This window comes from Siphateles boraxobius, unplaced genomic scaffold (genome assembly GCF_051911475.1).
Source record: "Siphateles boraxobius isolate OS27281-9 unplaced genomic scaffold, OSU_SipBor_1 19, whole genome shotgun sequence".
NCBI classification, from domain to species: domain Eukaryota; kingdom Metazoa; phylum Chordata; class Actinopteri; order Cypriniformes; family Leuciscidae; genus Siphateles; species Siphateles boraxobius.
This window is the reverse complement of record NW_027508799.1, coordinates 29,654,252-29,670,122: the sequence shown is the minus strand read 5'-3', so window position 1 is coordinate 29,670,122 and position 15,871 is coordinate 29,654,252. Positions and strand designations below refer to the sequence as shown.

General features: G+C 37.5%; 1 protein-coding gene across 21 annotated transcripts in view; it reads left to right on the top strand.

The window, feature by feature from the left end:
- The window catches only part of dgki (diacylglycerol kinase, iota), a 41,562-nt gene extending 25,887 nt beyond the window's left edge, over positions 1–15,675 (top strand). For 12 of the 21 annotated variants that reach the window (XM_077234872.1, XM_077234870.1, XM_077234873.1 and 9 more), the window contains exons 10-32: positions 46–141; positions 1,158–1,240; positions 2,249–2,309; positions 2,562–2,675; positions 3,332–3,457; positions 3,551–3,629; positions 4,069–4,124; positions 4,196–4,258; positions 4,379–4,452; positions 5,921–6,032; positions 6,187–6,386; positions 8,725–8,825; positions 8,956–9,035; positions 9,271–9,315; positions 10,587–10,656; positions 11,456–11,496; positions 11,586–11,710; positions 11,832–11,857; positions 12,082–12,119; positions 12,353–12,473; positions 13,800–13,836; positions 13,937–14,036; positions 14,136–15,675. In XM_077234872.1, coding sequence (XP_077090987.1) covers positions 46–141; positions 1,158–1,240; positions 2,249–2,309; positions 2,562–2,675; positions 3,332–3,457; positions 3,551–3,629; positions 4,069–4,124; positions 4,196–4,258; positions 4,379–4,452; positions 5,921–6,032; positions 6,187–6,386; positions 8,725–8,825; positions 8,956–9,035; positions 9,271–9,315; positions 10,587–10,656; positions 11,456–11,496; positions 11,586–11,710; positions 11,832–11,857; positions 12,082–12,119; positions 12,353–12,473; positions 13,800–13,836; positions 13,937–14,036; positions 14,136–14,252 — 1,965 coding nt within the window. In that variant the 3' untranslated portion in view covers positions 14,253–15,675. Of the gene's footprint in view, positions 1–45; positions 142–1,157; positions 1,241–2,248; positions 2,310–2,561; positions 2,676–3,331; positions 3,458–3,550; positions 3,630–4,068; positions 4,125–4,195; positions 4,259–4,378; positions 4,453–5,920; positions 6,033–6,186; positions 6,387–7,369; positions 7,433–8,724; positions 8,826–8,955; positions 9,036–9,270; positions 9,316–10,586; positions 10,657–11,455; positions 11,497–11,585; positions 11,711–11,831; positions 11,858–12,081; positions 12,120–12,352; positions 12,474–13,799; positions 13,837–13,936; positions 14,037–14,135 lie in introns of all 21 variants that reach the window. The other 9 variants (XM_077234859.1, XM_077234855.1, XM_077234860.1 and 6 more) reach the window with 1 other exon arrangement.
- Positions 15,676–15,871: the final 196 nt, after the last annotated feature.

The following is a 15,871-nucleotide window of genomic DNA, read 5'->3' as shown; positions in this document are numbered from 1 at the left end:
TGTGTGCATTGTTTTAAAGATAATGAAGTGACTTTGAAATGACAGGAATCAAAATGGCGTCCGTTCATGCTGAAGCCGCTGCCCTCACCGCTGATGAAACCTGTGCTGGTGTTTGTCAACCCCAAGAGCGGCGGAAACCAGGTGAATCACTGCAGAAAGAGACGAATAGAGGAGTTATCTGTCTGTCTGTCTGTCTACCTGTCTGCCTGCCGTTCAATATATCACTCTATCGCTCTATCAATAGTTCTGTCTGTTGTCCTATCTATCATTCTGTCTGTCTACCGTTCTATCTGTTTTATTTGTCATTCTGTCTGTCTGTCTTTCTATCTCTCTTTCGATCATTCTATCTATCGTTCTGTCTTTCTGCTGTGCTATCTATCATTCTGTCTTTCTATCTATCTTTCGGTCATTCTATCTATCATTCTATGGATCTTTCTGTTATTATATCATTCTGTTTTTCTGTCGTTCTATTTATCATTCTCTCTGTCTCTTGTTCTATCTATCTTTCTGTTATTCTATTTATCATTCTGTCTCTGTCGTTCTTTCTATCTTTCTGTCTGTCACTCTATCTATATTTCTGTTATTCTATCTATCATTCTGTCGTTCTTTCTTTCTATCTTTCTCTGTCGTTCTGTCTTTCTGTTGTTCTATTATTCTTTCTGTCGTTCTTTCTATTGTTTTGTCTGTCTGTCATTCTGTCTACCTTTCTGGTGTTCTATCTTTCATTCTGTCTGCCTGTCTGTCTACCGTTCTATATCACTCTGTTGTTCTATCTATCTGTCATTCTATTAAGTTCTGTCGTTCTATTCTGTCTGTCATTCTGTCTGTTGTCCTATCTATCATTCTGTCTGTCTGCCGTTCTATCTGTCGTTCTATCTATCTTTCTGTCTGTCTGTTCTATCTCTCTATCATTATATCTTTCTATCGGTCTGTCATTTTATCTATCGTGCTGTCTGTTGTTCTATTTGTCATTTTCTTTGTTTTATCTGTCATTCTGTTTTTCAATCTATCAGGGTGATCAATCTATCACGCTGTCAATCATTCTATGTGTCTGTCATGCTATCAGTCTGTCTGTCACTCCATCTATTGTTCTTCCTGTCTTTTGTTGTGTCTTTCTCTCGGTCTGTCGTGTTGTCTGATCTGTCTGTGGTTCTCAGGGGACTAAGCTGCTGCAGATGTTCATGTGGATCCTGAACCCTCGGCAGGTGTTTGATTTGTCTCAGGGAGGGCCCAGAGAAGCGTGAGTCTCTCAGTTTCAGCGTTCTCTTTCATTCCGTTTCAGATCATCTCTCCCTCCATTAATGCGCTTTAACCCACCTATTCTTTGTCCTGACCACATTAATTATGTAGTCGCTGGATCTCAGCAGTGCTGCGTTCTATGAGGGAGTTCAGTGTTCTAGAAGCTTCTCTCCCCGCTGCCCACTGCCTCAGTTCGCCTCAGTAATTGAGCGTTGAGACAGCAAAGCACATGCGCTCTGATCTGCTCTAGCGATGAGGGAGAGAGAGAGAGAGAGAGAGAGAGAGAGAGAGAGAGAGAGAGAGAGAGAGAGAGAGAGTATTAAGATGGGAGCAGACACAGCTGGGCGGCTTTTTTTTTTAGCTGTCTGACAGAGCTGTGATTAAACTCCTATTAAAACAGAAAACCAACACACACACACACACACACACGCAATGGCCCGCAAAACATTTAATCCACACTTAAAAGTGTCTGAATGTCTGCATTAGAGGGGAAAAGTAAAAGTGAATCAAACCAAGTGGTATTTATTTAAAAGAAAAACAAATTTTCATGTCAAACATTTTGCAAATATTATTTTTTTATCAGGTTTTACATGATGATAGCTAACATTCAAAATGAAGACAGAATATATTTTGTGCATAGCTAATGTGTTGAAGTACACATGTGGTTACTCTGATAGGAGACCTATGTGAGCTTGAGGAGAACGGACTTCATTCATCTGCTAAAAATCACCTTCTGGTTAAAAGTCACTGTGTTAACATTATTTATTGCATTAGGTACTATCAATAAACAACACTTATTGCATTTATTAATTTTGGTTAATGTTAACTTATAAATATAGTACTGTTCATTGTTTAAATGTTAAAAATGTATTAGTGTATGCATAGAAATTAACACTAATAAATGCTGTAAAACTATTGGTCATTGTTAGTTCATGATTCCTAATGCATTAATTAATGATAACAAATTAAACTTCATTCAAATCACTATTTGTTTCCCTCTGTCCATCAGGCTGGAATTATACAGGAAAGTGCCAAATCTTCGCATCCTTGCCTGTGGAGGAGATGGAACGGTAAGGTGCAGTGCATGCTGGGATGATCAGATATGTCTGGTGACATATGATATGTGAAACGACAATGAACTGAAAAGTAACAAGCAGTGGCGAAATACTGTTATTAGCTAATAGTGGGTCTGTGGTTGGCACTGTCATGCTTTCTTACGGGTAATTTCTAGATCCATGACCCATGCAAGATGAAACTTGGATTTCCTGAGTGCTTTTGGCATTTCTGCCCCCGAAATGAGTAGTTTGTCCTCTTTTGTCTAGGTGGGCTGGATTCTCTCTGCCTTAGATGAACTTCAGATGAACCCACAACCTCCTGTAGCTGTGCTTCCTCTTGGTACAGGAAATGACCTTGCCAGGACTCTGAACTGGGGAGGGGTGAGTCAACTCATCTTTAAATCTTCTTTAAGTGATTACTAAATAGTTTTATTCCCCAGATGTCCAGTCTGTCTGTGTGTATGCATTCTCCTTTCTTAGTTAAGGGCATGTGTTTCTATTGCTAGTGGAAATCACCATTTCCTAATCCAAACATTCTGCTATCACAGAAAGCTAGCATCCATCACACATTTCACCCTCATCTTACTCATGAAACGCTGAATAAAAGCACCTTTGAATTTTAATTTGGTTTGTTTTACACAACACAAGAGTGTGTGAAAGCAAACAGCATTAGTTGGATATGATCGGGCTGCTCTGATTGGCTGAGAGGCTGTAATTGTGCAGTTGGCCAACTAAGTGGTTGTCACTGATAAATGGCACTCATTATTTTCCATTATACTCTGACCTCGTGCCTGGAGAAACACTGGCCTCGGAATCTGGAGTGTGTCTCTCGTTTTTTCCCCATGCTTTAATCGAAAGTCTGTTATTAGCAATGAAGCGGGTATGATGATCCTCGCTGTCCACTCTGAACATTCGAATTGATGGTATAATCATTGCAAGTACTGTGTTTATGCCAGGAGTAAATAGCCCTTTACATACAGTAGCTGTGTTGTGTAAGGTAAGACCTCTCGACTCAACATGATCTCTTCATGTTTCAGGGTTACACCGACGAGCCGGTGTCTAAGGTCTTGTGTCACGTGGAGGACGGTACGGTGGTGCAGTTGGACCGCTGGAATCTGCAGCTGGAGCGTTCGGCTGCTCAGCCGGAGGAGGGCACGCAGAAGGTGATCGCTGGATTCATGCTGACACCAGGATATACGTTACACTTATACACTGCTGATATTACAATGTGATATCTCTTTGTTGTCCTTTATCAGCTTCCTCTAAACGTGTTCAATAACTACTTCAGCCTCGGCTTTGATGCCCACGTCACCCTGGAGTTCCACGAGTCTAGAGGTTTGTGATGCATATATGTGCATTTTACATATTCGCGTATTGCTGAACCTTTCAAACTTATATATATAAATGACCTATATGTTTACTATATGTACATGGTATGTTTGTCAAGCTGCTGAATACTGAATAGACTTTGATGTGTATAGTAAATATGGGTGGCCATATGTTAATATGATGACCTCATAGCCGTGATGATTCTGAATTATTTCAAAAGAGCAAAGAAAGAAAAATCCTATTTTCTATATTATGACCCTTTTAAAATGAACTCTTGACTCACTTTATTGGCTACGCACGTGTGTGGCATTTAATAAAATGTCCTTGTTGGCCAGAGTTCTTTATATTATAAAGAGAATGAGAAAGAAGACATAATGTCATTTTATTGTCATTGTTTATTATGAGATAAAGTCATAATAATTTGTGTCGTCGTGTTCCTTCACAGAAGCCAACCCCGAGAAATTCAACAGTCGCTTCCGTAACAAGATGTTCTATGCAGGGGTAGGCAGAATAAGTGTTGTGTGTGCGTGTGTGTGTGTGTAAGAGAGTGACTCTTAGTTTTGTCCCCTCAGGCGGCTTTCTCCGACTTTCTCCAGCGGAGCTCCAGGGATCTGTCTAAGCATGTCAGAGTGGTGGTGAGTATGAAACTTCACCTGGAACTCGTGTTCATGTCTGCTCATGCTAACTTTCCCAATTGTCCACCTGATATTTAACATGTTGACCTCTGTGATTATTTCTCTTCTGCATACTGACAGTGTGATGGTACGGATCTCACACCCAAGATCCAGGAACTGAAGTTTCAGTGCATCGTCTTCTTGAATATTCCCAGGTGGGGTGCAAAAATAAGGATCATTCTCAGGAAAAGCCATTTATGTCGTCTTCTTTTTTTAAATCAGAAATTCTGGTAGTATCTCTCTGGTAGTATGTGCCTTGTAATAAATCAGATATTAAATATAAAACACCTTTCAAAACATGTTTTTCTGCCAAGCCAGGTACATTAGAAATGTGTCTGGGTTGAAGGTGAGAACAAAAAATCTAATAATGGCCTCAGCTAACACATTGTTTTTGTACTTAGTGCCAAGAAAAAAACAATTCCATACAAATATACTACTGCGATGTTTTTCGCACAACAGTGTTTAAATTTTGAGCTTGAAAAGGTCAATTATAATAAGTTTGGCTGTAATGAAGAACTGTTATTCTGACTTCTGTGATTCTCACTTCCTCAAATTTGATTTTAGAAAGATCAAACCAATATTTTAAGCAATCTATGTGGGGAAAATGTTACAGAATAATAGGGTTGGGCCGGAAAAAATAAACAATTTCTGCATTTTCTCAGAAACTGCATAGAGCATTAAAATGACATACTACAGACTGAAAGCATTTATTTTAAAGCAATTATTTGAATGACATTTTATAGCATTTTATTTGAGCTTATATTATTTTATTTAGTTGTTGCTGTTAACTGGACAGATGTTTTTTATTTAACCCAATATGAAATACAGTGGTGATGAAAAGGGTCATGCAAACTTGATTCCAATAAAAACACATTTAAACATAAAATTAACTTTTAGTTTTTAAGCTTTTAATTTTATTTGCATTACAATTACATTATGTCAGTAGTAAGTCAGAGGGTCACAAATTTGCCACAAACAGAGAATGAGCCAGTAGGAGTTTTTCAGTGGATCTATAATTACTGTTAGGGATTTTATGAGTTGCATGATTCTGGATAAATTGAGAATCACAATTTTTTCGTTTAAAATGGAGATCACGCTTCTGAACAGACAACTAAATAAAATAACATGCAATTTACTAGAGATTCTGTCAAAATGTTAACTGCTGCAGTCTATTTAAAAGATATCTACTGTAATTTGAATGAATAATTGTTTTTAAAAATCGGTTTGAATGATTGATTCACTGATTCACAAAAAAAAAGACTTCACTTGTTTCATTAGTGGATAAATCAGCGTTCTTTGAACAAATCTCTTCAATGAATGATTCAATGACTCACACATTTTTAACAGTCACTTGTCGCCACCTACTGGTGTAATGATGTAACTGATTAGCGCCAGCGCAGATTTGAATGTTCTGCTGTGATTTTGTCAAAGGTTTAACAGGCCGAATCGTTGTTATTTAGGAATAAGATCACGTGGTTGTTTGAATCGAGATTGCGATTTTTTTAATGATTAATCGTGCAGCTCTATCCCAGTTTTTACCTGAAGGATTCATTCAACTTTTTTTAAAACATGACAACAGGTCTTATTTTATATACCTCATTAAACGCTGTACCCTCTCTGTAGGTACTGTGCTGGTACCATGCCATGGGGAAACACGGGCGACCACAGAGATTTTGAGCCTCAGAGGCATGACGACGGCTGCATCGAGGTGATCGGTTTCACCATGGCCTCTCTGGTAAGCAAATTAGCGATTGGCTCTTTTATTTAGAGCGGGACTTATTCTGCCATATTGCACGTTGCACTTTTTCACTTTTCCATAGTAGTATGTATAGTCTTCGTTACAGTTTTAAGGCTTAAGGCTTACATGCATTTCCCTGTCTTCACACAAGGCGGCGCTGCAGGTGGGCGGCCACGGTGAACGTCTGCATCAGTGCAGAGAGGTCATCCTCACCACCTTCAAGACGCTGCCCGTGCAGGTGGACGGCGAACCGTGTCGCCTCACGCCCTCGACCCTGCACATATCACTGAGGAACCAGGCCAACATGGTGCAGAAGAGCAAGAGACGAACATCTGTGCCGCTGCTCAATGAGTGAGTCACAAAATAATCTCCACTCAAATGTACTACTTAATCCACTCACGCATCAGTGCAAAATACATGTGCACCGTTGACAAATGCGGATGTGCAAGATGTAAAAGTTTTTTGAAAAAACTTTTGGTGAGTGATTTTTAACAGACGTTTTGATCTTAGATTCATGCATATTATAAAAACTTTCTTGGTGTTTTACAATGTGATATTGGAGAACCTGAACTAACCTAGTCCTGTTATTTCAAGGTTAAATATTTAGAGACTGACTTTGACACAGAGTCATTTTATGGTTTTCTTAATACAAAACAACAGTGACAAGAGCAAGATTACGTCTACTGACGAGCCAATAAAAATGCAACATGAAATTGCGTATTGATCAACACGACATGGCGCTAACATCTTAAAACTACTTACCTCAAACTCCGTTTGCAAAGTTGGCATGCAAAGTTGGCCTCTGTTCCCCTAGCCATGACCACGTCCATATTCTCCTCTTGAGACCCCCTTTTTTTTTAGCGCACATGAAAATCACAATTGCCAAAAAGTGTGATTAATCTTGCTGATGACGTTTTATCCTTCTATACTAACTTGCGTCATAGCCTACGATTCAAAAGGTGTCATAATCGTACAGTCTACATACATGTCATACTCAAGTTTAATAGATCTATGTCGTACAGTGTGATTAGTAATCCAAAATCTGTAGCAGGCATAACACCAGCTCATGTGTGCTTGACTGATGAATGTTCTAGTAACAGTACTAATGCACTGCTCTTCTAGAACCTCTCTCACGGTCTGTGTGCTGCTCTGCAGTGCCTCAGTGTGTTTTTTCTTTCTTTTTCTTTCCTTCTCTCCTCCTTAATTACTGGTCGCCCTTCATGCGTTTGTCCCTCTCCGCCTCTATCTCTCTCTCTCTCTCTCTTTCTCTCTCTTTCTTGTGCTGACTGGCTTGGCTGTGCTGCCTGTGTTCCTGTGTGGCTGCGCTGACTCAGCATTCAGAAAGTGTGCGCAGCCGATCTGCGCCGCCTCTCTGCTCCCCCCGACTCCTTCTCTGTGTAAGTATGGTATACACAGCTGTGTCGCACACCTCGGCCTGCTGACAGAGCGTGTGTGTGTGTGTGTGTGTGTGTGTGTGTGTGTGTGAGTGTGTGTTATGTGTTTTCCGCCCAGCTGACAGTGTCTTGAGGTGTTGCTCTGTTGCTGTGCATCTTAAAGTCAACATGAAATTATCAAATCGACTCGGTTTACTGTCTTAATACATGTTTTTGGTCTTATTGGACATAAGCGGAGTCCAAAAAAAGTCTTTGTTTTATTAACCTCTCATCATAATTTCATAAATTGCTTTGCTGTTTTATTTTGGAATTCTTCTAGGCCACTCGATATGGACTGTGCTGTTGTATAAAAATAATGCATTTTAAGCATTTTATCTTTCTAAGCGATTGCAGGTAGTTTGTAAAATACCAAAAATTGCCTGCAGGAATAAAAAAAAAAAAAAAACGCTTTGTGACAAACTTGTGAAAATAATTATGCATAATTATTCCCATATATATAAGTTCAGTACTGTCAAAACAATTAATTTCGCCGTAAAATAGATTTTGATATTGCCATACAGCACCACAAAATGACCTAATAAAAAAAAAATAAAGTCATACTAGAATTTAAATGTAAATTTATAAAGATAACATACTAAAAATAAATAATAAAAATGTTCACATGAGAATTTAAATCTATTAACTTTGTAATGATAACATAATACAAATATATATATATATATATAATGTACTAAATTATTTTTTTCATTTTTTTATTTTATACCACCATTTTTGACTATGCATTGCACATATGGACAAATAATTATTTAGCTAAAAATTATTATTCTTCAAATAGCTAAATGCTTTATAAAATATTGCAAATTGTATTTACAAAATTTAATGATGGTTAAGGTTATAGAAGTTTGCATAAATAATAGTAAATAATGATTCATTTGAATATGTCAAGGGTCAATCATGTTGACTTGTGTAAGGATCATAGATTTGGTCTAAACAGACCAAACGGCCCCAGAAAGCATTTTTATTAACGACTATAGTCCTTTCTGATCTTCACCTGTCCTTTTGTGAAACTCATTTTCACTTTTCTTTTAAGCTCTTCATCATCTGTGATTAATACTTTGTTTTCATAGTTTTCCATTACGATTCAGTACGATCATAAAGTCCTTTCATGTAGAGCATTATCAGCAAGCAGAAGATTAAACCAAGAAAATGTCTTCTCCAGCTCCACCTCTGTTGGTTAATATATGAATGCTTTTATGTGGGATCGGTTCTCATTTCTCGTCGTCTGCACATCGCAGCCCTCATGCAGTCCCTGACCGCCTGCGACTGCGCGTGAACCGCATCATCCTGCAGGAATACGAGAGCATGCAGTTCGACAAGGAGCGTCTGCGTGACATCTGTAAGTTAATTGCAACCTTTCCCACAATTCAGTTCACATATCTTAATATAGTGCTGTTGTAGGAAGGGTGAATATGTGACTGTATGCCAACTCAGTGTGTGTGTGTGTGTGTCTGTGTTTGCTTGTTCAGCTACTCCTGTTGGCATCGTGGTGGTGAGAGGAGACTGTGACCTGGAAACCTGTCGACTGTACATTGACAGGCTTCAGGAGGTGAGCACTTCCCATGCTGCTCCTTTCAGCCTGAGGAATGAATCAATACAATTACTGCCTGAAAACCTACATAAACTAGACAGATTCAGTTTTTATTTTTTCCTGGGACGTAAAACTGAATGTTCTTTCTGGTCCTGTGGTTTTTAGTCATTTCATTTTGTATCATTTAACCTCAAACCATGCCATCATGTTATACATTTTCGTAATTACACATTTTTTTGTCTATTGTTGACAGGATTTGCATCAAGCGCCCTCTTCTGGTCACCGTGTGCACTACCAGGTAAACGCCTCGACAGGGTTGGACGAAATTCAGACAAATTCTGTTTTCACTCGTTGCACCTTGAGGGATTCTTATCTGTATTTACTGTCAGTATTTACTGGTTTCTTTTCCTGCATGTCACTGTAGTTTCCTGTGTTTTGTTTTAATCCATTGCCATGCAATGTGCTAAAAATGACAATAAAGTTGATTTTGACTTTTGATATTTAAATTCAGTCCTGTCAAAACTGTTTATTCAGCCATTAAAATAGATTCTAATATTGCCATGCAACACTTTGTAATGATAAATTAATAATAATAGAGATAAATATGCGCATTAGAAGATCTGTTTATAAAATGTATTAGTTTAGTAATGGTAAATAATATAAATCTTCACATCAGAATTTAAATCTGTCAAATCTGATAATGTAATATAAATAAATATAAAAAATATTCAAATTAGAATTTAAATATATTGATTTCGTAATGATAACTTAAAAATATTCACATTACAATTTAAATATATTAATTTTGCAGTGATATCATAATAAAATAAATAGTTTTATTTAGAATTTAAATCTATTTATTTTGTAGTGATAACTTAATTAAATATTCCCATCATAGTTTAAATTTATTTACTTCGTAATTTTAAATTTGTGAAAATAAATATTAAAAATAAATATTCACATCAGAATTTAAATATATTCATTTTGTAATGATAACAATAAAATAAATATTAACAAATATTTAGAATTTAAATCTATTCATTTTGCAATGATAACTTGTGAAAAATATTCACATCAGAATTTGAATCTATTAACTTTGTAGTGATAACAAAATAAACGCTCAGATTAGAATTTAAATATATTCATTTTGTAATGATAAAATAAATATCAAAAATACATATTCACATTAACATTTTAATCTATTAATTATGTAATATTTTGAGTTGTAATATTTTCAATTGGAGCATAGTGGGAAATTAAGTAGTCTTCAACTGTGGTTAATAAAATAAAAGTTATTTTATTAAATATAGAGATATATAAATAAATTATACCTCAAAATACAGCATGGTTTATGTTTATGAGTGAATCATACCAAAATTCATACTGTTATTGAAATGTATATGTATAGGCTACTATAAAACTACACCTACACTAGTTATGTGAATTTTATTTTATTTTAATTCAAATTCACCATCCTGTTTGACACCTCAATTCAAATTCAGGAATTGAATTATGAGCAGCATCTTTTTTAAACTCTGCCTCACACAGAACACCTGTAATGTGTTTCAGGATGAGAACACAGGTTTGGCATGGCCGAGTTCAGCACACAGACTTTCACCCAACTGGAGCTTCCTAGACTGTGAGTCTGCATCTCAACTGTGTTTCTATTGTCGAAACTGTCTATAAGAAGAGACATACCTTTGCAATTAAAGTTAGTTTAATGGTGTACACACTTAATTTTCAGTTTTCTTGCCTATTTTAGGTTGCTTTCACACATGGTTTGATTGTCTTTGATTGGATGCGTTCTTAAGCGATCTTGAGTCCTTGTGTTCTCGTACTAAATCATCATTCACCATAGAAGTTCTATTCCAATACTCAAGAAGGCAATACTCTCGTCATAGGAGCTGCGTTGCTCTTTACAGTTCGCACACAAACGCTGTCTCCTGTTTGTGTGTGTGACGGAGGATTTCCTGCCACTGTTTTGACTCTTTTACACATTATATAAGCTCTTCATGAGTTCTCACGAGCTGGTAAAAATACCATGTATGCACATACAACGAACGCATTTAGCCCAGAAAACATTGTTTTGGATGTTCAATAAGTTCCGTCGCGAAATATACATTATAAAAGCTTTTTTGTTTTGTTTTGTATCTTTAGGTTCGGTGCTAAAAATGACAGTGCAAATGCTAAGCGAACCAGGACTAGAGCAATCGCACAAGAGTTCATTTTAATGGAGCTAAACCTGCCATGTGTGAACACCCTAACTGTTTAATGCTAGCTGAATAAAAGCACATCTGGCACAGACATTTGAACTTTATCGCCTCCTGCCTGGAGTACTGAGTTTTATAACCTCCACGGTAACACAGGAATGTGTTTTGATTTGTGTACTTCAATAAAGTATGTAATAATCATCACTTCACTGTACATTATGTTTCCAGCTACATCAGCCGACCGCTTTTATCGCATAGACAAGGCTCAGGTATGATGATACAGTGTTATAATATGTATAGAAAATTAAAAAGATATTGGAAGGTGCATAATATGCACTTGTAATGTGTGTACATACAGGAGCATCTACACTTTGTGACTGAAATATGCCAGGATGAGGTTTTCATCCTGGACCACGAGGCCCCGGCGGTGAGCCAGGTCCGAGCTCCTGGAATGCCAGATGTGGTGGTGGAACCCAGTTCCAGGTGAGAATCATCAATACCTTACTTTTCCATTCGTTCCTTTTTGTTTTTATACCTCACTGCTCTGTGCAATTGCATGAACATAGCTTACATTTTATTTTTTGCTCTCGTTTCCTTATTGCAGTGTTCCCCTGACCTCAGATGAACAAGGTGCAGTACAAACACAAGTGTTTCTTTGAATTGGTAGAGAGACAGGAAGCATTTAGAAATTAAGTTAAACTCAACTTTCCTGTCAGAAGTCGTGGGATGAACCCATTGGTGACATTCAGCTATCCCCACCAGAAATTTCTCAAATTCATGTCATAATTCTTATGCATGGTTGTTGCTCATACAATATCATGTGTTGACAAAATCTCAATGTTTTTTTTTTTAAGCTCTATTGTCAGCTGCTGTTAAAGGAGACCTGTCTGCGGTGAGTTTTCATTTTATTTGAATCATTCCTTTTTTTAACCTGAAAGTGAAAGATTTTTCTAGAAGTGTGTTATCCCACATGACTCATCAGGGTGGTGCACAACATCACATGATCCAGTGTAACTTGCGCAACCAGTAAAGCTTCTATGACAAACCAGTGTTTTTTTGTGTGATTTTTTTTTTTATGCAACCATGTTCTCTCATATGCTCTTGACTCATGATCATATTTAACAGATGCCGGGCTCCTGCGGCAGCGGGGTCAGTCTGTTGGTTCGGGACTCGATGGGCTGCACCGCTCTACACTTGGCCGCCCATCACGGCCACACGGAGGTTGTGAGTTTCATTCTAGAACACGGTGAGTGTTGGAACGAGCATCTGGACACGCACCCTCCTGTGTTTGCTTACTCAAGGTTCAAAGTTTTTTGTTACATGCTCAACTGGGAAGGAAGGGACTTTTTTTCCCGTTTGAGATACCATCACATGTCTAAGAGAACCAAAACCAAAGCCAGTTATGAGTAAATATCCATTTCCTAATAAATAATGGGCCAAAAGGTATCTGGACACTTAATAGATGAAAGGTGACTTTTTTTTCTTTCTTTCTTTTTAGTAAAGTACAGGCACACTTTTGAAACAAAAACATTTAAATGTCAAGTGACTTTTTAAAATTTGACCTAAATGTCAAACAATAAAATAACAATAAAATAACATTTTAAATATGTATTAAATATCTAAATAGTTTTGGGGCATCAAATTTTTTTTTTAATAAGAAGTAAATACTAATTTATTTTGTATTATTTCCATATATATTAGGGATGCACCTAAAGGAAAATTCTGGGCCGAAAACTGAAACTGAAACCGAAAATGGCACCTCATCAATAATTGTATTATTATTTGATTTTTAATTAAATTAAAAAATTTTTTTTACTTTAATTTAACACAAAACTTGGACAGAAAATAGGGCTATATTAGAATAATATTAAATATCAATGTATTAATATTAGTATATTATTAGCGGAACACTCAACAGTCGCTTTGAAGTTGTGAATCTTCGGAAGCGGAACTGCTCATAAGTTACAAAACATGGTGTAAAACCCGATCACTGAACACCGAGGGGCGGAGCCTTTTTTCTCTTTTTGCCAAAAAACGAAAATGCTGATAGTTTTCAGCGGCTGAAATTTCGATGCATCCCTAATATATATATATATATATATATATATCAATCACAAAGCTGCTCAAGCACAGGACTGCAAACACAAGGAGAATAAATAGGGAGAGCATGTGCTCACACCACACATAAAAACAAGAGCACATGGCCAGAGAACACAATCACAAGACAAGTGCCCAAACAAAACATGACACGAACACGCAGCCAATGAGAACACTCAAAAGCCACGTGTTCACACAAAACGTAACATGAAAGCACGCAAACCGCGCTCTACATAGAACACGGCAACACCAGAATGCTCAGCAAATGAAAACATGAACCAGGCACTCTACAAAAAAAAATAAAACGAGAGAAGATTGCACAGAAAGTGAATTAACACTCAACGTATAAGAAACTGGTATAGGCTCCAGCCCTATATACTGTATACTGTACATATATATATATATATATATATATATATATATATACTGTATATAAAATCTCTTCTCACTCACACGCAGTTTCTGTTTCTTTCAGGGTCAAAGCTGATGTTGGATTTAACTGAGAGAGACACGTACGTAGTTATGGTTTGATCTGTTTATTTGCGTGATAGAACCGGTCATTTACAGTAAACAGGCATTTCATTTGTCCTTACTTCTGTTTTTTTTATTTAGAGGTGACACCGCATTGCACAAAGCAGCATCCCAGCAGCACCGTGAGGTATGCAGATGTCTGCTGGACGCTGGGGCTTCCCTTAGCAAAACAAACTTCCTGGTGAGAATCTCCTCATTTAGCACCAGTGTGCAATAGTGTATTAACACAACTATGCGAGCACACGACTTGTTAGTCACATTTTTGCCATTGCCCTTTTAGGGAAAAACTCCCAAGGATTGTGCCCTGGATACCGGGAACTTGGAGTTGGCATCCCTCATGGATAGCCAGCCGGTAGATGAGCCCGTGGCACACGAGGATCTGGAGACGGCTGTATGAACGGGCTCATGCGCTTAGTGTTAGGAAGAATTGTACCCACAAAAAGTGGCTGTCGGCACTCCTCCACGCGCCTGCTCACACTCGAACGAGAGAGCTTGAGGGGGGAAAGAGAAAGAGAGGTGTATCAAGAGCGCCTCGGCCTGAGAAAGTCCTCGGCAAACAGGAAAATGTCTAGCTGTTGTTTTTCCACTGATGTCGCTGTGGGTTTTTTTTTTAATTGTAGGCTCTGACCAAGCATTTATTTATTGCTCTTATTTATTATAACTATTTATTCAAAGATGGATTGGGTTTTGCTTCGTCAACAGTTAGGATTAGAGACACAAAAGACGTTTAAACATGCTTTCGTGCATCATGTTGTGTGCCAAAGACACACAGACGGGAAAAACATCATCTGCTCCTGAAGAGGCTTGTCATTGGTTCAGTTTGTTTGCAGGAGGAACTTCTTCCAGAGAGTTTTTACAGCGGACAAAATAGCTGCAGAGATTTTAAACGGGAACCCCAGAGGTTGATGATCGGAAATCTACATAACTAGACTTTACACAATCTGTTTCCTTCTCATTTGTTTGTGTGCCGTTACAGTGGCGTGATTGTGAAATTATCTTATGACAACGAGAAAACATCTGAGCCACTTTCAATGCAATATGAATGGATGACATTTGTGCATTTATCTATTTAATATTACATTACATTAATGTTTCAAGACAAGCAAAGGAACCGGATGCGTTTTTCCATTGATGGCAGCTGATTTTTGGCTCCATTATAAGGTTGCGTTTGACAACACTGGCCTGCGAGAAGAATGACTAAACCCAATGAACGCAAGAAAGACACTGACGAGAGTTGTGTGGTATTTCGAACACTTCTGTAACATTACTTAGTCGTGTACTATGTCAAATCACTCATGACGGGAGATGCATGAAAACGGCTGCCTGTAGGATCACGCTGAGCCTCTGTGAGATCCATTTACATACGAGGGATCTGCTGTGTCATCTTGTATTATCAGTTGAGATTTTAACACATTATTGTGCATGGAATTTTGTTACCTCTCTGGATGTTTCTACCCCTCAGTGATGATGTAATGAAATGGCATTATTTCTTTTTTAATTTTTAAGTTATATAAAAATTGTTCAGTGGTTGTATTTTGCTTTTTTTTAAAAATATTTTAAAAGACGGGACTACTTGAATGTTTTAGTTTTTTCTAATTTCTAAATATATATTTTAGGTCACGGGGTGTATGAGGTCACGGGGTGAGTAGACATGGTGGATATGGGACATGTTGCACAAACTCAAAATCGGGAATGTTCACTCATTAAAGGGCAGTCGGATGGAAAGCACCAGTGTTTTGTGTGTTTTATGGGAAGTCATAGATGTAACCTGATGTTAAAGAAACTACTGTAAAAAAAATAAATAACAAGCATTGTCTGCACTCTTGACTCAACTGATCCCATGTATCGACATTTATCTTTCTCCCCCTTTATTGCCCTAAATGCTGTAATGCAGTATGCGCAAACTTAAAATAACCATTCATTCTCATTTACCCTTTCAAGGGACTGTTTAAGGTCTATTTTTAATGTATAGATCACCCAAAAATTAAAGTTTGTTCAAAGTTGACAACACAAAAA